Genomic DNA, 23218 nt, shown 5'->3' on the forward strand with positions numbered 1-23218 from the left:
TTACACCCCCGCCCATCCCCCTCCCCCAGGATCCCAGGGCTGGATCTTCCGCCAGTTCTCTGGTAACTGGCCTCTCACTGCTGAGGGGAGAGGGACTGAGCTTTACAACTACAGAGACAGGGTGTGCAATCAGCTGATTCCCACAGGGTCCCCAGAGTCCGAGCTCTCTCCTGCCCTGGGGCCCCTGCGTTTGCTCGTCCTGGGCCTGGGCCCCTCAGGCCACCTCTTCCTGGCATTTGGGGCACTATTTTATGTCTCAGGATCAGTTTAAATATCACCTCCTCAGAGGGGCCTCCCCAGGCCACAGGAGGGAGCGATCTGGCTGTGCCACCCCCTTCATTTGGGACCCCCAGACCAGGCTGTGTTTCCCGGAGAGCACTCATTACTCTCTGGATTGTCTGCTCATTTCTCCCCATGAGTGTTCAGTGCCCATCTTCTCTGTTAGAATTAAGTTCCCCAAAGGGAAAGGCTTGATTCCCAGGTCTCATGAGTTCGATGGCCTGTAGGGAGGAGCTCCATCCACGTGCTAGGTGCTCTTGGTCGTTCGTTCATTCAAGAATAAACCAGTTACTGAATCTCTCTGAGCCTCAGAGGATTCCGCCCCCACAGGGGCACCCACAACTTCGATCACTTTGGATCTTTGTAAGGCTCTGCTGAGTGGGCCTGCGAAGACCCAGCTCCCCTGACATGTACAAGGCTCAATGAATGAGGGCTCCTCCCTCCTTCTGCCTGGAGTGGGGCCAGGGACCAGGATCCATCAGAGCCTGTCCAAACCCCCAATACTGCAAGTTGCTTACATTCATTCTTCTAATACCCCGACTCTCCAAAATGCTTTCACCTCCCTCCTCAGCTTTGACTGCCTCATGTACCATAAGACAGGCCTCACATCTCCTTCCCTTTGGATAAATGGGCCGAGTGAGGCACAAACAGGCCACGAGGGGCCTGTGCTCTGAGTTCATGGTTGAGCACACTTGGGCACCTGGCTCTGCTGGTCTCAGTCCTGGCTGCCTTCTGAGCAAGAATTTGGCCTTCTCCCTCCCTGACCCTGTACTTCCTGGGCTTGAATCATCTCCGCTGAGACCCACAGCTGACGTAGACCCTGTACACAGGTGCTACGGCCACACAAGGGCAGCTTTGTGCCTCTCTGGCAGAAGATTGGACACCACTGCCGATTGCACACCCCCAAGTACTCACTAAATAACAATAATTAGCCCTCTCTAATAACCCCTGGGGCATTGTACTGAGGGTGCTGGCACGATCCAGTAATCAACTGCCAACTTGGAAGGTGCTGCTGAGCAGAAAACCTTCCGTCCTGGGAGTAGGAAAGGGCGAGGCCAGTGCACTTTAGGACCAGAGATTAGTAAACATGCTGGAGTCTCTGTGTCAATGGGAGAGCTTTTCCTCTGTCCTGTTCTTGTTGACTGTACCCCAGAGACCTTGATTTCCCTCATTATATGGAGTCACTGATCTAAGCATCTTATGACATTGACAAATTTAATTCCATCCTTGAAAAAGATGATGGAACACCACGTAGGGGTCGTTGGGAGGACAGGGCTGCCCCCATGAACCCTATGCTTAGTGCAATTGGAGATTTCCAGGGGCTGCCCGTCGTCCACCATCTTGTGCTGTGCCACCTCAGGTGAACTCTACAGAGCTTTCCAATTGTGTGGTGTTTTTTTGGATACTGGATGTGTTCAACTGGTGGTAGACACCACTGGGAGAACAGTGGCAGGAGGGGAGACCTATCTCCGCCCCCCAGTACACAATGGCCTGAGGCGTTTCTTTGGATGGCTGCATCCCGTTATGATGGGAGACCATTATACCACCCACACCATGATGACTGCGTCTACTCCACAGCTGTAGCTCTTATCACTTCTGGTGACACCTCTCACAACCTCTCCTTTGAATCTCAGAGTGGTCACAGCTCCTCACAGCTGCTACTTCCCAGATGTCTCACTAAGGGGGACAATGTCTGGGCCTTCCTTGGCATACGGGAACAAGAAGGTTTTCATGGCGCTACCAAACAATCACCAAGACCAGAGGGCTTGCTGGCTGGGATAGGTGGGCATGTAGAAGGGGTAGGAGAGGAGGCAGGATGGCTGCAAATTAAAGCCCCCAGACCACCCGGAAAGCTGGGACTGCAGCTTGTTTCTACTAACCATCTCCTGTCATTATTTTAGAGATTGTGGCTGGTTACTACCCTGAAGCCTCAGTTCCATAATTCACCAGAACAGATTTGGTTTGGAGCATGAGTGCATCAGTGCAGTGCAAGGGGTGGACTATGGTTGACAGTGCTGATGGCCCACCCCCTCAGCCCACTGCACCTGTAGTTCCTGCACACTGAGAGGGTCACAGCTTCCCAACCCAATGCCTGCATCCTCTGTTCCCCTATGCTTCCTATGCACACATGGTGACACTAGAAGTGCAGGTGAATTCACCTACCAAGTCAGTAGAGATGGTAACTGATGGGCTAATAGTCCTCAGCTCTTTGTTCCCCTGGGACAGTCTTGAGATGGTTCCACCCTATGTCTCAGAGAATCTTCAGGAAGAGTGAGTCCCAGTTGCCCACAATAGTGACCATCTCATTGGCATACCCTTTATTGGATTTTCTACCTTCCCCATCTCACTTGATCTCAGACTTCTCCTCCTGGAACTGTGAGAGAATGAATGTTTATGTTTTAGCCACCTGGCTTATAGCACTGTTTACAGCAGCCTTAGGAAACGAATACAAGCCTTTACATATTAATGATTATAGCAAATGTACATAGACTAACCATGCAAACTAAACGACAGGGATTGGCAGAGTAGATTAAAAACCATGATACAACCATATGCTGTCTTCAAAAAACTTACTAGAAATATAACAATAGGGGTAAGTTGGAAGTAAAAGCATGGAAAACATAAACAAAATAAATCAGTGAATTATGTTACCAGTTATCAAGGGATTGCCTCTGTAATACAACATCAATGTGTTGCCCTCCATTGTTTGCTCTGCAATAATGGAGCTGGACCCAGTAGGCATTTCTCTTTTGCACCTGGCAGGGGTTAAGCTTTGCTAGCAGAAGGCTTAGGGCAAAGGGGCTTCCTTCCTGGTTCCAGGGTGCTTCCAGGTTTTTTCATTTTCTTTCTCCTCGTGTACAACCAGCAGTGGCACAATCTGGGGATGTCCACAGGCACTCACCCACAGTGGGTGATCGACAGTGGAATCAGTGGATCCCCTTGGATAGCTTCCTAGGGGGATTGAGTGGCACCCCCACAAGTGGAATCCCGGTGAGTCCTGTAGGTGTCATAACCTCAGCCCACCTGCCCCTGGCAGGGGACAGAACTTTGGCACTTGCCACTGTCCGCCTACATTTCCCTACCCGCTGAACGCTGCTCTGACCATGGACCAGCTCTGGCCCTTGGCAACCGGCAAACTCCTCCACCATCCCTGAACTGCAGCCACACCTTCTCCGACAAAGTCTGAACCCGGCCTTGCAGAAGTGGACCCCTCCCACAATTGTTTCTTTCTTAGCTACTCTACTGTAATTCTGGGCTATTCTCTATAGTTCTCTTTACACTTTTATACTTAATTTTTCCTTATAGAAACTATTCCTGCTCAATCTTTTGTATAGTTTCTGTGTCCTGATTGAACATTGATTCACATAATTACATATTATTTTAAAAGATGATAAGTGCTATGGGGAGAAATCTAAGTGGAACAAGTTGTTTAAGGAGTGTCAGGACAAGGGGATAGTTTTATTTTAAATGGCATGGTTGTGACAAGCCTCACCAAGGTGACATTTGAACACAGAATTAAAGATAATGAAGGAAATGAACCATGAAATCAACAGGTGGAAGAGAATTCCAGGTGGAAGGAACATAGAGTTCAAGTCTTTGGGTAGAAGAGTGCCTGGCATGCACCAGGGACATAATGGAGGGCAGAGGGACTGGAGAGATTAATACAGGGAAAGAGTGGCCAGAGATGAGGTCAGAGAGAGGGTGGGACCGATTCAGTTGGGCTTGTAGGCCATGATAAGGACCTTAACTTTTACTCTGAGAGTAATAGAAAGCCTCTGGTGAGATTTTACAACGAATTTGACTTCTGGTTTTAAAACATCACTCCAGTTGCTGCATTGAGGATAAATTTGTGGGGCAAAAATAGAGGCAGAGAAACTACTTTGAAAGGTGCTGCAATAATCCAGTCCAGAACGATGGTGCAATGAGGCCTACCAGCCATCAGGGAGTAACAGGGTGTGGAATTACATACCCACAGCAAACAAAGAGAAAACTGGTCAGAATAAATGAAATGATTTCTTCACTAATGGCTGGTCTACATATGTATTGTTGGAAAGTCCACAAGGCCAGAAAAAAAAATCCTTTGTATAAAGAATGATTCCAAGGAACTGTAAGTCACACCACACCCAACACACACAGATTCTAGAATTAGTTGACATGCCAAGAAAATCGCAAAGGAATAGTCTTTCAACAAGCAGTGTTGGGATAACTGCATATCCACATGTGAAAGAATTAAGTTGACCCCCTACCTCACACCGTATGCAATACTTAAGTCAAAATGGATCAGGAATGTAAATGTAGGATCTAAAACTACAAAACCCCTAGAAGAAAATGTACAACTAAACTTCATGGCCTTGGATTAGGCAATGGTTTCTTACATATGACGCCCAAAGTACAAGCGACTAAAGGGAAAATAGGTCAATTGAACTTCATCAAAAGTAAAACTTTTGTGCATCAAAGGACATGGTCAAGGAAGTGGAAAGACAACCCACAGAAGGGGAGAACATATTTGCACATCTTTACATATCTGATAAGGGTCTACCATTGAGTACATATAATATACTCTTGCAACTCAATAATAAAAATACAAATAGCTCAATTGTAAATGGGCAATGCATTTGGATAAGCATTGCTCCAGATTAATATGCAAATGGCCAATAAGTACAGGTAAAGATGCTCCCCATTATCAGTTGTTAGGGAAATGCAAATCAATACCAGAATGAGATATCACGTTACACACACCAGGATGACTATAATAAAAAAGTCAAATAATACCAAGTGTTGGTGAGGATATGGAGAATTTGGAACCCTCACTCATTCGCTGCTTGCCAGTGGGAATGTGAAAAGGTAGAGTTGCTCAGGAAAATAGTTTGGCGGTTTACACTGATGAATAGCTCAACAAAAGTGATATATGAATACAATGGAATATTATTCAGCTGTAAAAAGGAATGAGGTATTGATACCTGGTACAACATGGATGAACCTTGAAAACATTATGCAAAATGAAAGAAGCCAGACCCAAAATACCACCTGTTGTGTGATTGCATTTATAGGAAATGTCCAGAATAGGCAAATCCAGAAGGACAGAAAGTAGATTAATGAATGCCAGTGGCTGGGGGGAAGGAAGTATGGAGTATGACTGCTAATGGGTATGAGGAACCTTTTTATGGTAATGAACATATTCTGGAATTAGCATCGATGATTGCACAACCTTGTGAATATATTAAAAACCACTGAATTATACGCTTTTTAAAACTTAAGATTATTTTTTAGAGCAGTCTTAAGTTCACAGCAAAATTGAGGGGAAAGCACAGAAATTATTCATGTGCCCCCTGCCTCCACACATGCATGGCTTCCCCCATTTTCAACATGTCCCACAAGAGTGGTAAATGTGTTATGATTGATAAGCCTACATTAGCACATCATACTCACCCCAAGTCCATAGTTTACCTTAACGTTCACTCTTGGCCTTGTTCATTCTATAACTCTGGACAAGAGAATAAGATGTATCCATCTTTAGGCTATCATACAGAGTATTTTCAATGCCTTAAAAATCCTCTGTGCTCTGCAGATTCACCCCTCTTCCTGCCCTCATCAATCTTCAGCAACCACTTAGGCATTTGTTCAGATCTTTCACTCATTGATTAATGAGGTTGTTTGTTTCCTTATTATTCAGTTTTAAGTGTTCTCTATGCATTTCCTATATCAGTCCTTTATGAGATGTGTTTTTGCAAATATTTTACCGTAGTCTGTTACTTATCTTCTCAATCCCTTGTTATCATCTTTCACAGAGCAGAAACTTTTTACTTTTAATGAAGTCCAATTTATCCATTTCTCATGGATTGTGCCTTGAGTTGTGTCTAAAAAATCATCAACATACCCAAGGTTATCTTGGTTTTCTCCTATGTTATCTTCTAAGAGTTTTGGAGTTTTCCATTTTACATTTAGATGCATGATCTATATTGAGTTAATTTTTGTGAAGGGTGTAAGATCTGTGTCCAGATTCATATTTTTGCAGGTGGATGTCCATTGTTCCAGCAGCATTGATTGAAGATCTGATCTTGGCTCCAGTGTATTGCCTTTGCTGCTTTGTCAATTCTCAGTTGACTATATTCCTGTGGGTTTATTTCTAGACTCTCTATTCTGTTCTATTGATTGATTTGTCGTTTCTTTCACCAATATCACACTGTTTTGATTACTGTAGCTTTCTAGTAAGTCTTGAAGTCAAGTAGTTTCCAACTTTGTTCTTCTCATTCAACATTGTGTTCTCTATTCAGAGTGAATTATACACTTTAAAATGGTGAATTTTTTGGTATGGAAATTAATATATAAATAAAACATATTTAAATCAACTCCTCAGAGAAACCTCCCCAGGCCACACTATGGAAGATGCTACCCCACGGCACTCCCTGCACTTCTGTCTCTGTCACTCCCCTGGCAGTGTCTATTGAGGACACATCTCTCCCTAGGGTTACCCTGCTCCTTGACTGCAACCCTGGTGATGATCAATTTTCCCATGGAGTAGGCTTGGTAATGGCTGTCACCAAAGATGTCCACATCCTAGTCCCCAGAGCCTGTATATGTGTTACCTTCATGGTAAAAGTCGCTATCCCAGTGGGATTAAGTGAAGGATCTTCAAATGGAAAGTTACCAACCTCTGTGGGCATCTGGAACTTCCAGGACCCCACACACCTGAGTGTAGACAAGGGCTAGAGGAGAGAGGCCACAGTGTCTCCTGTATAAATTAGGATGCTTGAAGTCAGTGATCCACATGACTGCAAAGTGTCTGTAGGCTTTGGCTCTCCATCAATGACCCACTACGCTCCAAGACCCTGGGATAATGCTTCCCAGACCTTGCAGGCCTGTGGATTAGGGAGAGGTTCAGGGGCTTTGGTGGATGAGGATTGGGCTAGAGAAGGACATGCCAGAGCACCGTGCAGCAAGGCCAAAGTAGAAGGAAAGATGGTTTTTGTTGGGGTGCTCTTTTGGAAGTCGAGGTGAGTCATTGTCCTAGCTGAGGCAAGGATGCCTCGTGAGTGAAGATGACGCCGATGAATGAATACATGGGCGGGGGGAAGGAAGCTTCCAAAGCCCCTCATACTGTCCTTGGTGTCGTAGGTCCCACCGAGAACCTACAGAGCCACCGTCTTGAGAAGCCCCAGTAGAGGTGAATGTGTGGTTTTGTGCTGTCCCTGCCGTGGCTTCTGTCCAGTACTGGCCACTGGGGGGAACCTCCAGTGTCAGGGGGGCCCACTGAGCTGTGCTGGAGCAACTGAACAAAGGAGGAGTCATGTGGAAGTCACGCTGCCCATCCCCCCGCCTCAGAACCCGCTTGCACCTCCTATTACTAGCGTTCGTCTCCACCATTGCAGCAGGTCAAAAGCAGGAAGGAGAAACCGAAGATCCCCCTGTTTACTCATCGAGCAGCTGTGTGCCAAGCCCTCACCCTGGGCCAGGAGCCCTGGTCGGCCCTGGGGTGGTGCTAAAAAGTGCCTAGTGGTCCCTGAGCCCCAGGAGCTCAGTCTGGAGGGAGACGGGCAAAAGCACCACATCCGAGACATGTGAAAGAGAAGAGCATGAACTGGAACGACAAGAAAGAGTGTCCTGCAGGGAGGGCTGGGGTCTCACAGGGTAGGAGAGTATGAAAGGCCTCCCCGGGGTGACATTGGCTGTGAGCAGAGTGACAGGAGGAGCCAGCCCTGCACATGCCGGGAGCAGTGTGCCAGGGAGAGGGCACTGCTGGTGCAGAGACATGCAGGCCTAAGTGAGTTTGCCAGAGGAGGTTGGAAAGGCTGGCAGTGTGGCTGCAGAGAGCCTGGAGGAGAGCGGAGGGAGGAGGGCAGGCCAGACCCAGGGCCTGGGAGGCAGCGCGAGGGATCTGCTCCTCCTGGACTCCATTGCTCCCAACCCTGCAGCTCTCAACTACAAATACTGACGATCTCGCCATCTCTGTGGGCCACGGACGCCAGCACCGCTGAGCTGGAGTCTCTGCCTCCTGGCGTCTTGCAGGTTGGGGCTGTGGCCTCAACTGAGGCTGTGCTAGGGTGAGATTTGCTATGGAGATCACTCCCGTGGGCGTGGTCATGATCAGCTTCACTGAGAGCTGAGCTCCTTTCTCCCTGTTGGCCAGGGCATGCCCCTGGTTCATCCCTATGTGGCCTCTACATAGGGGAGCTCAGGACATCCATGCATGGTCCCCAGGTCCATGGGTAAGAGAGACTGAGAGAGAGAGAGAAACAAAGGGAGAGAGAGAAGGAGGGAACACAAGAGCGGGAGGAAGTGGGAAGGACAGCCTGGGGAATGAGATCTGGAGGGCTGATCTATCGCTTGTGCTGTGCTCTGTCGGTCAGAGGCCAGTCCCTGCCCACTGAGCGGCTCCACAGGGGTGTGTCGGACAGGCAGTGACATGCATGCCTGCCAGGGCCACACTGACCGTGAGTGGAGTGTCCCGCGGTGAAAGGCTCGCTTCCTCCCTGGGCTCGTCCTGGGCTGAGCTCCGATCCTCCTCCCTGGGAGTGTTACTCATCGGGACCAGCTCTGCTCTCCAGGTTTTCCTGGACTCCATCTCCTCAGAGGGAGGTGTACACAGAGGGGGACTGAGGGCCGAGAAAGCAGGGTCCCCCTCCCCACTCCCAGGTCCTTCTCTTCCTGTCCCAGGAGGGCTGAGGCCTCGGGAGCCTCTCCTCCCTGCTCCCCACCTTCTCTACCTTCAGAGCTCCTCGGCTCACCCTCTGAAGAAGACCAGGGAGAAGTTTCCAGGTGGGAAGGCCTCTCTGCATGCGAGCCCCAGAGAGGACAGGGACCCCACAGGGCTGGGCTTTGCCCCTCAGTCAGCTGGGACCCTCTGGGAGGCAGCAAGGCCTGGGGCCAAGGCCTGGGCTGGTGGCAGGTCTCTAACCCTCCCCACAATGCGCACCTGCCTGGTCTCTCCTGAGTGTGTACAGGCCTGCACGTGCGCAAAACCGTCCAGACCCCCAGGGATGCGTGGAGCCCATCAAGTCCTTGTGTCTGTCTCACTGCCTGGTTCTCCCTCTCCACTTTCTGGCTAGTTTGTGGCTCTGTTCTGGATCCAACCTCAGGCAGCTACAAAGTTGATCTTCCATGGCAGCTTGCCGCTGAGATGGCTACAGTTTCCAGAAATGCTCAGGGGCTGGGGATTCCCCACCCGTGCAGAAACCAAGTAGGCAACTTCTGACAGGGAAGCAGCCGCCTTCAGGCCTGCCATTGTCACAGGGCCCTGACACTGAGGGTGTGGGGTCGGGAGCTGCCCTGGGTGAAAACACCACAGACTCTCATTGGTCTCCCTCAGCCTCAGGTGCTCCTCAGTGGGCTGTGTGCCTTCGGTCTCTTGGCAGAGTGCTGACCTGGTGGTTTTCTGCCAGCTTCTCCAGGATGGTCATTGCTGTGCGGGAGGCGGATTTGCTGAATTCCTCGCTCCACCATTCCGTTTGTCTTGCCAGCCCACCCTGAGGACGTTTGGAAGGCACATCCTTCCAGCAATCTGAGCACCCAAGATGGAGACTCCGGGGCCTGGAGGATTTTGAGAAGAGCTGGTGGGAAGGCAGTACTGCAAAGCTTTTTGCTTCCGGAAAGCTCTCTGGGGTCCTCAGCATTTTCCTGTTTTGCATCAAAATCCTGAGATCTTGAAAATGCCAGCAAGGTTACAACGTGGGCCCCAAAAACCACTGTATCTGGGCATCCAACACCAATCAAATATTCGGAATTGCTTGTCACTTGAGATGAGTGGAAAGGAATCGGGCAGGTGGGGTGGAGGGGTGGTCTTGGACCCCACTTTGTGTTGGAAGGACAAATGCCATGCAGATGAGTCTTTCTCTGGGCAGAAGGGCGGGACCTTTGTGGAGAGCCCAGCCGCAGACACTGCTGTGGTCGCACTCCTGTTCCCTCAGCCCACCTGAGTGCCCCTGCAGCTGGGAGCCAGTGCCCAGGAGACTGATAGCGGCCCCCTGCAGTGCCTGCATCCCTCCTCCCTGCCTGAGGGCTCTCCTGCCCCATGGGCCCTTCCTCTCCTGCAAGGCTGTGCGGCCTTTTGCAGGAATGCCCTGGGGTGTTCCCTCCACCTGAGGGGACCGAGCCAGTCCAGGCAGGACCTGGTCTCCTGCTGGGACAGAGTGATGCTCACCACAGTGGTGCTGGTTCTTCAGGCCCCGCTAAGGCTTTAATCCTCCAGGCTCATTCCCCGCGTCCTCCTTCAGGCTTCCTGGGAAGACCTGCAAACAATTTCCCCTCCATCCTCCTCTGCATGGGTACCAAACTCTGCTGAGACGCCACACTGGCCGTGTCTCTGGACAGGCTGTACAGCCTGCTGGACTTGAGCTTCCTCGCCTGGAAGATGCTGACAAATGGCCTCCCTCAGGGAGTCATCGGGGGGACCCAGTGTGTGACGATGCAAACCACTGCAAAGAAAGACGCCAAGTGATCCTAAGTGAAAGTGCCAGCCTTGCAAAAGAAGCAGGAGCTCATGAGACCCAGGGGGGAATGCGGGCAGCCTGTCCCAATGGCAGGGACAGTCCCGGATGGATGAGGGTGGCCTCGCAGGGCAGGCCCCCGAGCAGCAGAGGAGCCATTGGATGAGGAGGGACCAGGACAGAGGCTTCCAAGGAGGAAGATTGAAGTGCTAGGAGGTGAAAGAGGCCTTAGGAAAAGTGTGAGCCCTAGAAGATGTTTCCTCAAATGCCATTGTTGGTCAGAAAAATGGTGTCACCAAGCCCCAATCCATTGAATTTCTTCTTTGTTGGTTTTAGGAATCAGTGCACACTTGTAATCAGAGCCCATGTTTTGTTCAACATAGGGCATATTTCTTTGTCCTAACTTTTCCTTCTTTTCTTGTTCTAGCAGAGGAGCCGTGCACGTGTTCTCTCCATTCTTTCCTGTGCATGACTGGCCTCTCTGTTCAGAAGCGGATTGCTGGTGCTCATCACTCCCCCTCACCCGAGAGATGGCCGTCTTCCATGTCACACAGCAGATGTGAACCGCGGGGACAAGGGTCACGCCGGATCACACTCACTGGTGAGGTCACATTGCTGGGTGCACAGCAGGGACCAGAGGATTTGGGCTGAATGAGTGAAAAGTATGAGTGAGAGTAGAAATGAATGAATGACTGAGTGAGTGAGTGAAGGAAGGAAGGAGGGAATGAAAGCCTCAGTGAATGAGTGAGGGAGTGCCTAAAGCCACAGCAGCTGGGATCCACCGAGGAGGAGACTTGATTTCTGGTGGGCTCCGGTGTCACAGGGCAGGCCCTGGACAGCGGCATGGAACGTGTCCAGCTGTCCTTCCGGCTCTGAGCCCCTGTCACCTGCAACACAGAGTTGCCTGGATCTTCTTCAGCTCCACCTCAAGGAATGCTGGCTATTCCTGGGGACAGGGCAGCAGGAGGGAAGCCGAGGAGGGACTCCCTGGACCCTGCACCCAGGAGGACCACTGTGACAGCCTGGCAGGTGGTTCCCAATGCGCTCCGGACACCAGGCAAGAGATCCACAAGTCCTTCCTCAGCGGAGTCTCCCAAGAGCCCGTCACGAGGCCCAGTCATTTCCTCATTGCGCAGAAGGGGAAGCTGAGGCTCAGGGCCTCCCCTGCAGTCGCCAGCTAGAGAAAGGCTGAGCATCGCCCAGGACCCCTGTCTCTCCGGCCCGGGGTCATTCTGCCCAGTGTCCCACATTGCAACCTCCTGGAGCTCAGGGCTCCTGTCTCTCCTGGGGCCTGCCCCATTCCGGCCTCCAGCCCTCACTGAACTCGAGGCCCAGGGCCATCCCGTTTGCCTGGGGCTGGGGTGGTGACCAGGTTGGCCAGCCACAGACACTGTGGGCTCTCCGAGGAACAGGACCAGCCTATCCCCCCACAGGATGAGGTCTCTCTGGGCACCAGCACCAAAGATTGTCAGGACTTTAGGGAAAAGAGGTCGTTCCTGGTCAGGGGGGCCCATGGGCTCTAAGAGGCACTGGCTTCCAGTCCTGGCTCTGCTCCTCTGTTGGGCACAGAGGGACCCAGTCTCTTTAAGCCTCGCTTTCCTCATCAGTGAATTGAAGACCAGAATCCCTCGTGCCCCACTGGGCTGCCAGGAGGATTCGGAGAGACAGCTCATGTGGCGAACAGAGGTGTGGTCTGAGCTCATGCCCAGGAGCCGATCCTGCTGACGTCACCCCCAGGAGAGCCCCTGGGGCCCTTGGCCTCTGCCCACTCTGTTCTCCCACCAGGCATGCCCGACTCGCTCTGACTCCTTTGTTCCTCTGGAATAACTTTCTCCACCCCATCCGGTGCCATGACGGTCTGCCAGTCCGGGTGGGATCCAGGCCCCCGGCCCAGTTCTCCTCCTGGGATTCCTCATCATGGGAGCTAGTAGCTGTGGAGCTCTTCGAAGGAGCAGCCACTCCAAGTGCAGCCTCCGTGAACTTGTCTCACACCACCACGGCAGGTCGGCTGCCAGCCCAGTGCACAGGGGAGGAAAGCGAGGCTCGAATGGCAGTCCCTTGCCAAGGTGCCCAGGGCTCTCTCCCTCATCCCTACTAAGCAGAGCCCCTCCCTCCCAGAAGCAGAGTCTGCTGGCTGTGTGGACCAGGGGCTGGCACAGAGCCTGAGGCAAGGGTCACTGCTAGAGGACCCTAGCTCTGCTTTGTGCTCAATGACCTTCTCTAAAGCCCCCAGCCCCAGGCTTAGAGCTCTGGCACCTTCCACGAGGCCTCCGCCATACCTTGTCAAAGTCCCTTCTGCTCACACGAGGTCCAGCGGGTCCTGCGCATGCAGCTGAGAACGACCCCTGGACGGAGCACGTTCGAGGTGGTCCCCGTGACTCTGTGCACTGCCCTAGATGTGCTTTCCTGCCTGGAGGATGGGGTTTGGAGGGAGAGAGAGCAGGCAGGATTGTGCGGGCCCTCCTCATCCTCTGTCCTGGTCAGCAGGTCAGGCTGCTCAGCTCAGGAGAGTTAGAGGCCGGGAGGGGCATTGGGAGGCCAAAGTGGGCTAGGGAGGTGGAGGGTGGGACCAGGGATGAGGCCAGGGATGAGGCCAGCAGCAGGACCAGGAGGGCAGGAGGGGAGCCCTCTAGCTGGGCAGATCACCCCTGGTGCCTTCCTCACCTGCATCCTAGCAGCCAGTCCTTGTCCATCCCTCCCTGAGTTCTCTGCCCCAGGCTCTCTGCATCCCCACTTTCCCAAAACAGGCTCACAGCAGAGAAGGAGACCTCGAAGGTCAGAGAGTGACCGACAGCGGAACACCGTGTTGACATCATGCACCAGAATCTCCCCCTCTGGGGATATGTCCTCCAGGATCAGAGATTGAGGTAGGCTGATGTTCCCATCAGCGTGAGGAGGGGAGAGGAAAGTCAGAAACGGGGCACGTTCCACATCGGGGCCATTTGGAAATTCGGATGCCGGGATATCCAAGAGGAAGAGTGTTGTCTGACCAGGGTCCGCCCGTGAAGAAATCAGATCCAGAGGAGCACACGCCCTGCAGGCCTCCGCACTCAGCACCCACAGGATGCACGCACTCTGACGCACACACCGGCATATCCATGTGCACACACGCAGCACAGGTGTGAATATGCATCACCCCACACACATGCACCCCCGCGCACGGGCACACGGGCACACGCACACACACACACACGCCCGCGTGCACACACACGTGGACACCAAGGGAAAGGACTGGAAAGGTGAAGACCACCTGTGAAGGGCACTCCTGAGTTGCCACTTCCTTAATTCTTCAGTCTCTTAAAATTCATTCTTTTACTACAATAAACGTTCATTGTCTTGGAATAGAAATCTTCAAAAATAGAAACTAAAGAATGTACTTTATTCCAAAGATGGATCATCAATGGATTTCATTGAAGCTGTGATATTCACCTTTTTAGAATTAGGAAAGGAAGACACGCACATTCTACAGAACTTTCGACATCCCGCCAGGAGCAGATAAGACTGGAAAGTCGCGAGCCCCGTGAACAGTTTGGTGCATATCTCCCTGGCGCGGTTGCTCTCATTCTGTCTCCTTCTGTCTGTCTCTCTCTCACACGCACATTCATTTTCATAGATGTCTGTCTCCCTGTTGATGTCACATATCCGTGTTGTGACGGATGGGCCGCATGGGTCCCATTGCCTCTCCATGAACCTGAGTTGTGTTCCCAGCTCCCAGTCATTGCAACCAGTGCTGTCATGACTACTCTTGAAAAGATATCTTGGAAACCTTGGGCAAGACCTCCTGTGGGCCACACTCCTGGCATTGGCACTGCCAGCAAAGGTGGGGTCCTGGGGAACTTGGAAGGGTCCTGCAGGCTATTCTCCCAGAGAGCAGTGCCCTTTCCCCCTGCTCTCTAGGGATCTGCGGGGGCCTCTGCTTCCCCAAATTCTCACCAGGGCTGGTCGCAACCAGACCAGAAACCTGGCAGTCTGCTGGTGACCAATGCCGTCTCCATGGTGTTTACGTTTGCACGTGTCCTCTAGGGGGAGGTCGAGCATCTCTGACATATGCCGTCCCTACGTCCCTATGTATCGCCTCTCGGGGGAATTGCATGTGTTTACTCTCTGTCCCTTGAAAACAACGACTTTCGGGAGTTCTTTGGTCCAGAGGGAGGTTGCACCTTTCTCTCACCTTGGTTTAGGAGGAATGCTTTCGAGGTTCTGGTTTGTCTTTCCAGCTGTCTCCCTTTTTCTTGTTTGTGTTTTGGCCACAGGAAGAACCAGGCACTTCCTGTGTGGCTTGTGGCTCTGGTGTCCCCCTTAGAAGAGCGGTCTGTAGCCTGACATAATGCACATGTTTACTAAAAGGGCTTCATTTGAAGCATCTAATCCATAAGCCATTGGGACTTTCCTATCAGCTGGGAAAAATGCTATTCAAGTAGAAAGAGAAATGAAAAATCGATCAGTGCTTCTGAAAATATGGAAGCAGACTAGGATGGCCACCTATTGCATGACACCGCTTATCGGATACATCCAGAAAAGATTGACCAAAACCTGCCAGAACACAGAATAGGTGTTGTCAGGGAGCGAAGGAGGAATGAGGCATGAGCGCTTTGGGAAAAGGCTTCCCTTGTGGTGAAGGGAATGTCCAGCAAGCGGACAGTGGTGATGGAGGCCGAGCATTGGGACTGTACTTAACGCTCGGGAATTGTACACTTGAAAAGGAGAAAATGCAGAGTTCTTAAAATATAAATAAATTTATTTTACAATTTACATAAACACCAAAAAAAGACAAGAAAACGAGCAACATAAACGGCTACACAGACATACAGGGGAAGCAGGGAGAGGAAGGGAGGTCGTGGTGAGGGAGCAGGTGGAAGGGATGGGTCAGGAGCTGGGGATGAAGGGGGTTGGAGAGTGAGCTCTCCCGGGGACAATGCTGGGGCCTGAGCGGGCTCCAGGGCTCCAGGAGGCTCTGGAGCAGGGGATGGCTCTCCCTGCTCCCTGGCGACCACTTCAGCCTGCCCCGGGCACTGGCAGGAGCCAGAGCAGGGGATGGCTCTCCCTGCTCCCTGGCGACCACTTCAGCCTGCCCCGGGGCACTGGCAGGAGCCAGAGCAGGGGATGGCTCTCCCTGCTCCCTGGCGACCACTTCAGCCTGCCCCGGGGCACTGGCAGGAGCCAGAGCAGGGGATGGCTCTCCCTGCTCCCTGGCGACCACTTCAGCCTGCCCCAGGGCACTGGCAGGAGCTGGAGCAGGGGATGGCTCTCCCTGCTCAGCTGGTTCCATGAGAGCCGGCTGCATGGCTCCTGCCGGAGCCTGAGGAGGGGCTGGCTCTCCCCGCTCCCATCCTGGGGCGCTGCTTGTCTCCTGCCCTTGTGCAGGAGCTGCTGGATGTGACTGTGCTCCCCGCACACGGGCTGGGGCCTGTGCTGGCTCTGATCCTTGTGCAACAGTCCCTGAGGACGGCAGCCTTTTCCCCACGCCTGCCGCTACGCTGTTCCTGCCCAGCTTCTCCTCCCTCGGGGAGCTGGACTCCGTGTCCTGAGTGGACCTCTGCAAAGACAGTGACCAACAGTCAGCCCAGAAGCATCAGAGCCCTGCTCAGCTGCCCCTGCTCTTTCTTCTGCCCTCTGCGCCTAATGCTCCCACATCAGGCACCACCCTGTGTCTGCGCAGAATTCTCCCCGGGATGAAACAGATAGACCTCAGGGGCTCGGGAGAAACCTCGGGCAGACGGTGCTGCCCGGCACTCCACGCCCCACCCGATCAGCCATGAGCTGGGGTGGGAATGGGCCCGGCCCACCAGGCTTCTAACCCCTCATCAGCCTGCTCCTCCTCGCGGTGGTCCACTCACACAAACCACCCTTCCACACACACACACACATGCACACACACACTAACACACACACACACACACACACACACCCAGGGAGGGGACGTAGGGCTGTGCAAGTGGGACCACAGTGGTGGCCTGGCCTGGATTGGCCCACCCCGGGCGTCCCTGTGTTACCTCTGTGTCCCTCCGCACGAACGTCCAGAGACGTCTCGAGCGGGACAGGAGCCCGCCTTTGCGTCCAGGGCGCTCCTTGCGGGCTCTGCTGAGGCTGCGGCCCCGGCAGATAGGCAGACAGCAGAGAAACATGCTGCTCCTTCTAGACGAGTGCTAGACGAGTGAGCTGTTGGGGGCTGTCTCTAGGAGCTGGGTGCCTAGAGACCAGGGTTCCAAGTTCTCTTGGGCCCAGTGAGGTCGCTGCCTGGGGTCCCTTCCCTAGGCTTCCTGCTCACACGAGACCTCCCTAAGGGCCCCCTGGGCCGCTGACTGCTCACCCTCCATCCCAACACCACGGCCATCCACAGTTGCACCAACACAGCCCATCCCACCGCCCCCGAGGAGGCCTGGCTCGAGTCAGAAGCCAGCGTTGGGGACGCAGAGCTGGTCAGACCTGGCTCCTCCTTCTTGCCAGTGATGTCCCCCTGGACAGCCATGTGCCTCTCAGGGCCTCCCCATGCCCCCATGTGTGCAGTGCGGGTCGTTCTAGTACCTACTTGCTAAGGGTGTCTTCAGGTGTCTAAACCTATCAATCCCTCTAGCGCCTGTCAACCCATGGGCCGCTACCCCGTGGAGCTCCTGCCCAGACTTAGCATGGGAAGGGTTCCACAAAGGGCTGGGTGGGAGTAGGCTCCAGGGCCCTGGCAGGAGTCGGAGCAGGGGATATCTCTCCCTGCTCCACGGAAGAGACTTCAGCAGGCTCCAGGGCCACTGCAGGAGCCAGAGCAGGGGTTGACTTTCCCTGCTCTGCAGCAACAGCTTCAGCTGACTCCACAGTCCCAGCAGGAGGCATAGCAGGGCATGTCCCTCCCTGGTCTGAGTCCATGGCTTCAGGCTGCTTCAGGGCCCAAGCAGGAGCCAGAGCAGGGGATGGCTGTCCCTGATCCACAGCCAAGGCTACTGCTGACTCCACAGCCCCAGCAGGAACCAAGGGAGGGGATGGCTCTCCCTGGTCTGAGGCTGCAGCTTCAGCTGGCCGCACAAGCGCCAGCAGGACCCAGAGCAGGCATGACTCTCCCTGCTTCCTGATCATGACTTCCAATGGCACCAGGGCCCTTGCATGAGCCAGAGCAGTGGATGGCTCTCCATGCTTCATGGCCGCGTATTCACTCGGCTCCACATCCCCAGCAGGAGGCGTAGCATGGGATGGCTCTCCTTGATCCAAGACCACCACTTCTGGCCGCTCCAGGGCCCTGGCAGGAGCTGCAGCAGGGGATGGCTCTCCCTGGTCCACGGCCACATCTTCAGCCGGCTCCACAGCCCCAGCAGGAGCCAGAGGAGGGGATTGCTCTCCCTCGTCCGCTGCCGTGGCTTCCACCAGCTCCTTTGCCCTGGCAGTCACCTGAGCAGGTGGTGGATCTGCCTGCTCTGTGGCCACATCTTCAGCCGGCTCCAGGGCCCTAGCAGGAGACTCAACAGGGGGTTGCTCTTCCTGGTCCGAGGCCGCCACTTCAGCCAGCTCTAGGGACCAGGCAGGAGCCACAGCAGGAGAAGGCTCTCCCCACTTCCTGGCTGTGTCTTCAGCTGGCTCCACAGCCCCAGCAGGAGCCGTTGCAGGGGATGGCTCTCCGTGCTCCCTGGCTGCAACTTCAGCCGGCTCCTGGGTCCTGGCATGAGCCGGAACCGGGGATGGATCTCCATGCTTGACGACTGCATCTTCAGCTGTTTCCAAAGCTCCAGCAAGACCCAGACAGGGGATGGCTGTCCCTGCTCTGCAGCCAAGGTTTCAGCTGACTCCACAGCCCCAGCAGGTGGGGGAGTGGGGGATGTCTCTCCCTGGTCTGTGGCCATGGCTTCAGCTGGGTGCACAGCCCCAGCAGAAGCCGTAGCAGGGGGTGGCTCTCCCTGCTCCCTTGCCACACCTTCAGCCTTCTCCCGGGTACTGGCAGGAGCTGGGGCAGAGGGTGGCTTTCCCTGGTTTCATGGCCATGTCTTCAGCCGGCTCCAGAGCCCCAGCAGGTGCTGTAGCAGGGGATGGCTCTCCCAGCTCCACGCCTATGTCTTCATCCGGCTCCACAGCCCCAGCAGGAGCCAGAGCAGAGGATGGCTCTCTCTGCTCCTTGGCTATGGCTTCTGCTGGCTCCAGGGCCCGGGCAGGAGCCAGAGGAGGGGATGGCTCTCCCTGCTCCGTTAGTTGGGACTCAGCCAGCTGCAGGTCTCCTGCCAGAGTCTGTGCAGGGGATGACTCTCCTTGCTCGGATGGTGGTGCCTCAGTCGGTGGCAGGTCTCCTGCAGGAACCTGTGTAGGGGAGGGGTCCCCTGGCTGTGATGGTTGGGCCTCAGCTGGCAGAAGGTCTCCTGCAGGAGGCTGTGCAGGGTATGGCTCTCCCAGCATGGATGGTGAGGCCTCATTTCCCCGCAGATCTGCTGCAAGAGCCTGTGCAGGGATGGCTCTCCTTGCATGGAGGGTGGGGTCACGTTCGGCTGCAGATCTCCTGCAGGAGCTTGTGCAAGGATGGCTCTCCCTACATGGAGGATGGGTCCTCAGCTGCTTGCATGTCTCCTGCAGGAGCCAGTGCAGGGGATGGCTCTCCCTGCTCAGTTAGTTGCGACTCAGCCAGCTGCAGGTCTCCTGCCAGAGTCTGCAGAAGACTCTCCTTGCTTGGATGGTGGTGGCTAGCCTGTGGCAGGTTTCCTGCTGGAGCCTGTTCAAGGATAGCTCTCCCTGCACAGAAGGTGGGATTTCAGGCCCCTGCAAGTCTCCTACAGGAGGCTCTGCAAGGATGGCTCTCCTTGCATGGATAGTAGGGCCTCGTTCGGCTGCAGATTTCCTGCAGGAGCCTGTGCAGGGGATGGCTATCCCTGCTCAGATGGTGTGGCCTCAGCCAGCTGCCGGTGTCCTGCAGTAGCCTTTCCAAGGATGGCTCTCCCTGCATGGATGGTGGGGCCTCAGCTGGCGGCAGGTTTCCTGCAGCATCCTGTGCAAGGACGGCTCTTCCTGCATGGATGGTGGGGCCTCACTTGGCCACAGTTCTCCTGCAGGAGCCTGTGCAGGGGATAATGTTTGGGGGGGAATGACACTCTTGTGGCAGAAAAAGCTTAAAAAAACTAGCTGCGCCAGACTGTATCCCAGCACTGTGTGTGTTCCAGGCTGCCTTTGTCTTGCTCACCATTTTATTTCCATCCCTGGGGCAGTGCCTGGCACATGGTAGGTACCCATAGTCAATACTTAAATCCATAAGTGAATGCAAACAGAAAGTGCTGTGAGAGTAGCAAAAGAGGAATTGGTAAGTCTCCCAGGGTGGAACACACGAGAGAGAAGGCATCGTGGGGGAGGTGGCAGGGGAATTTACCAGGTAGACTGGGGATGGGTGGCAGGAAAGGTTCCATGGCGAAGGGGAGGGGCAGGGGCAGGCTTTAACTGCTGAGAGCATGTGGGGCTGCTGGAGTCTGATCTGCTTCCAGGGCAGTGGTGTGGGAGAGGCTGGAGGACAGGTGGAGAGTGAGTGATGCAGGATTTTGTGGAGTTGGGGGAGGAGGTGGTGAAGGCCGCTTGGGGAGCTGCGGGCGGCAGACACAGGTGGGGAGACGTGTAAGGAGAATTGACTGGATTTGGGGCTTGATTCGATGGATGGAGTGAGCTAGAGGGAGTCGAGCATGACTCCACAGGCCAAAGAGCTGCTGCTGATGTTCTCAGCCCAGATCGGGGAGTCCCAGAGGAGGAATGGGCTTGGGCTGGGTGGGAGCGGGAAGCGAGGAGGAGGTAGAGAGTGTATCTGCTTTTAGGGTTGCGGTAGAGTGTAGTGCTTCTGGCACAGGCTTCAAAGTCACATGGATGCGAGTTCACGTCCCTGCTTCCCCAAATAGTAACTGGATGACTTTGGACAACTTACCAACCTTCTCTGAGATTCAGTTTCTTGTTAGATGGTCTTGGATATTGTCTTAGCACAGTGGCAGGCATGGTAAGCAGTCATTAAAGGTGCTTTTCATTAGGCTGTAGAAAAATAGATCTGGAACTCAGTAGACTTTTGGAGACCGGACATAACAGTGTATAGTCGAGAGTGAAAGTCTTGGGAACAGATGCTGCCTCCCAGGGGAGTAAATAGTGAGGAGAGAAGAGGGCAGAAGACAGACCTTGGAGAAGGCTTCCAGCACTGAAGGGTAAGGAGTAGAGGCTGAGCTAGTGACACAGATTGGAAGTTATTAGAGAGGAGGAAGAGATGGATGGGGAAGAGAAAGTCTCCTGGAGGAGGGAGTGTTTCCTCAGGGATGCAGTGGGATGGAGGAGCTCTCGGGTTTGCTCCTTAGGATGTCGGGCACCCTCCTTTAGCAAGAGCACTTTCTGTGCAGTGGCACAGAAGCCAGGCTGCAGTCGATTGAGAAAGCATCCGATGTGGAGGCCGTGTGGGGCAGCCTGCCTGGATCCGGCCCCATCAGGGAGCATGAGGGAATGCTACTGTGCTTTGGGTCCATCGACTAGGACACTGGGCTTCCAGAGACTTCTTCTCATGAACCTCCGCTCTGTCTGATAGGTTGCGTGTGGTCAGGACCATAGGCTGTTGCTGAGGGATAGAGGAGAAGTCTGTTCTAGTGGATGGGGCACAGATGGACAAACAGATAGTGCCCTCACACCCCCTTGGGAGGGGCCGTATGCAGCTGTGAGCTGTAGGGCTCTCAGGGGCTGGAACCACCTGCCTTCCTTTCACTCTTCCCTCTCCCATCACTTCCTGGGGAACAGTTCTCTTTGTGCGGTCCATTTCCCCTCAGCCCCAGCTCCCATGGACAGGAACTGCCAGAGGGTTGGACGGGGGATTAGAGCCTCCCCTCCACAAAGGAGTTCTGAGCCTTTCTCTTCAGAGACACAGGAGACTGCCTGACGCTTTCAAAGAAGACACAGGGGCCACCTAAAGGGAGCTCAACTGTAGCTGATTTGAGAAGAATGTGATCAATGAAGGGAAGAATGAGGGACAAGCTTTCTCAACCTTGTATGCTGAATCTTTTTGTCTCTGATATTTGTCTGAGGGAGGGCCATTAAATTTAAGATGAAATCTCATGTAAGTCCTCAATAATCCCACCACCACATGAAGCCGTCTTTGCCTCATTGTCTCCTGTTTTCCCCCAGTCCTTCTTCCTATGTGTCCATCATTTACACTGCAGTCTTAACCTAGATGTGGCTTTCTATGCTTGTTTTATCATTTCAAATTACAGAAACCATTTTTCCATGTTGGTAGAATGTTTTTTCTTTGCTGAGGAGATTTGCCCTGAACCAACATCTGTGCCAGTCTTCCTCTGTTTTGTATGTGGGTCACCACCACAGCACGGCCATTGGCAAGTGGTGTAGGTCTGCAGCGGGGAACCAAATGCAGACCCCTGATGTGGAGCACGCCCAACTTAACCACAAGGCCATGGGACCACCCCCATGTTGGTACACTTTTCACAGTTACAGTTTTTAATGTTTGCATGATATAGCATCTTCTAATCATTTTATCCATGACTTACTTTTAGGTATAGAATACATTATTATTAACTATAGTCATCTTTTTGTATATTAGATCTCAATAGCTTATTTATCTCCTAACTGAGAGTTTGCACCTTTTCACCAACATCTCCTCGTTCCCCTCTCACACCCCCGCTCCCTGGGAGCCACCATTCTACTGTCTGTTTCTATGAATTTGAGTTTTTCAGATTCCACATATAAGTAAGACGATGCAGTAATTCCCTTTCTGTGTCTGGCTTATTTAACTCAGCATAATGTCCTCCAGGTACATCCACGTTGTCAGGAAAGGCAGGATTTCTTTCTTTTTGAAAGCTGAATAATATACAGTTGTGTAGATGCACCACATTTTTTTGTCCCTTCATCCATGAATAGCCCCGTGGTTTGCTCCCTGTGGTGGCTGTTGTGACAAATGCTGTGGTGCACACATGAGTGCGGAAGTTACTTCAAGACATAGATTCTGTTATCTTCCGACGTGCCCCCAGCTGTGGGATTGCTGCATCATATGACAGTTCCACTTTTAATGTTTGGAGAAAACTCCAAATTGTTTTTACGTAATGGCTGGACTAACAAAAACCAATTCCAGATGGATTTTAAATACAAATGGAAGTTATAAAAATACCTTCTGTGACACGTACCTTAGGAGAATATTTTCAAGAACTTGGGGCAGGCAAGCATTTCATAGAACAAAAGGCATACTAATCGTAAAGAACAAAAGGATAAATTGGAAAGTATTAAAAAGAAGAACTTGTTTTTGTCTAAAGAAACTTCTAAGAGAGTAAAGAAGGCAGGCACGAAGGGCATAAATACTTACCATTTATTTATCTGACAAAAGACGATTCTAGGATGTGTAACTAACTCCTATAAATTGATAAAGACACACACAGACAATCCACCATGAAAAGAAATGGGCAGGAGATTTGACTAGGCATGTCACAAAAAAGATACCCAAATGGGAATCATTAGATGAATGGGTGCTCCACATTATTACTCGTGAGGAAAATGCAAATTAAAATGACGACGAGATACCCCTACATGTACACCACAAT

At 52.9% G+C, this 23218-nt stretch overlaps 3 protein-coding genes across 4 annotated transcripts in view; 1 reads left to right on the forward strand and 2 right to left on the reverse strand.

Annotated features, from left to right (window-relative positions):
- The window catches only part of LOC138922029 (uncharacterized), a 143666-nt gene that overhangs the window by 91781 nt on the left and 28667 nt on the right, over positions 1 to 23218 (forward strand). The window contains 1 exon segment of the mRNA XM_070258809.1: positions 11131 to 11304. Within this exon segment, the coding sequence (XP_070114910.1) occupies positions 11131 to 11304 (174 nt within the window).
- LOC138922031 (odorant-binding protein 2b-like) overlaps positions 1 to 23218 on the reverse strand; it is a 71669-nt gene that overhangs the window by 3880 nt on the left and 44571 nt on the right. The window lies entirely within an intron of this gene.
- Positions 15421 to 16831, reverse strand: LOC111767603 (skin secretory protein xP2-like). Its single transcript, XM_070258812.1, has 2 exons — positions 16697 to 16831; positions 15421 to 16239 (listed from the first exon to the last, which is right to left on the reverse strand). The coding sequence occupies exons 1-2, from the start codon at positions 16826 to 16828 to the stop codon at positions 15499 to 15501; spliced, it is 873 nt and encodes a 290-aa protein (XP_070114913.1). The 5' UTR covers positions 16829 to 16831; the 3' UTR covers positions 15421 to 15498.

This window comes from Equus caballus, unplaced genomic scaffold (assembly GCF_041296265.1).
Source record: "Equus caballus isolate H_3958 breed thoroughbred unplaced genomic scaffold, TB-T2T haplotype1-0000035, whole genome shotgun sequence".
Lineage (NCBI taxonomy): Eukaryota > Metazoa > Chordata > Mammalia > Perissodactyla > Equidae > Equus > Equus caballus.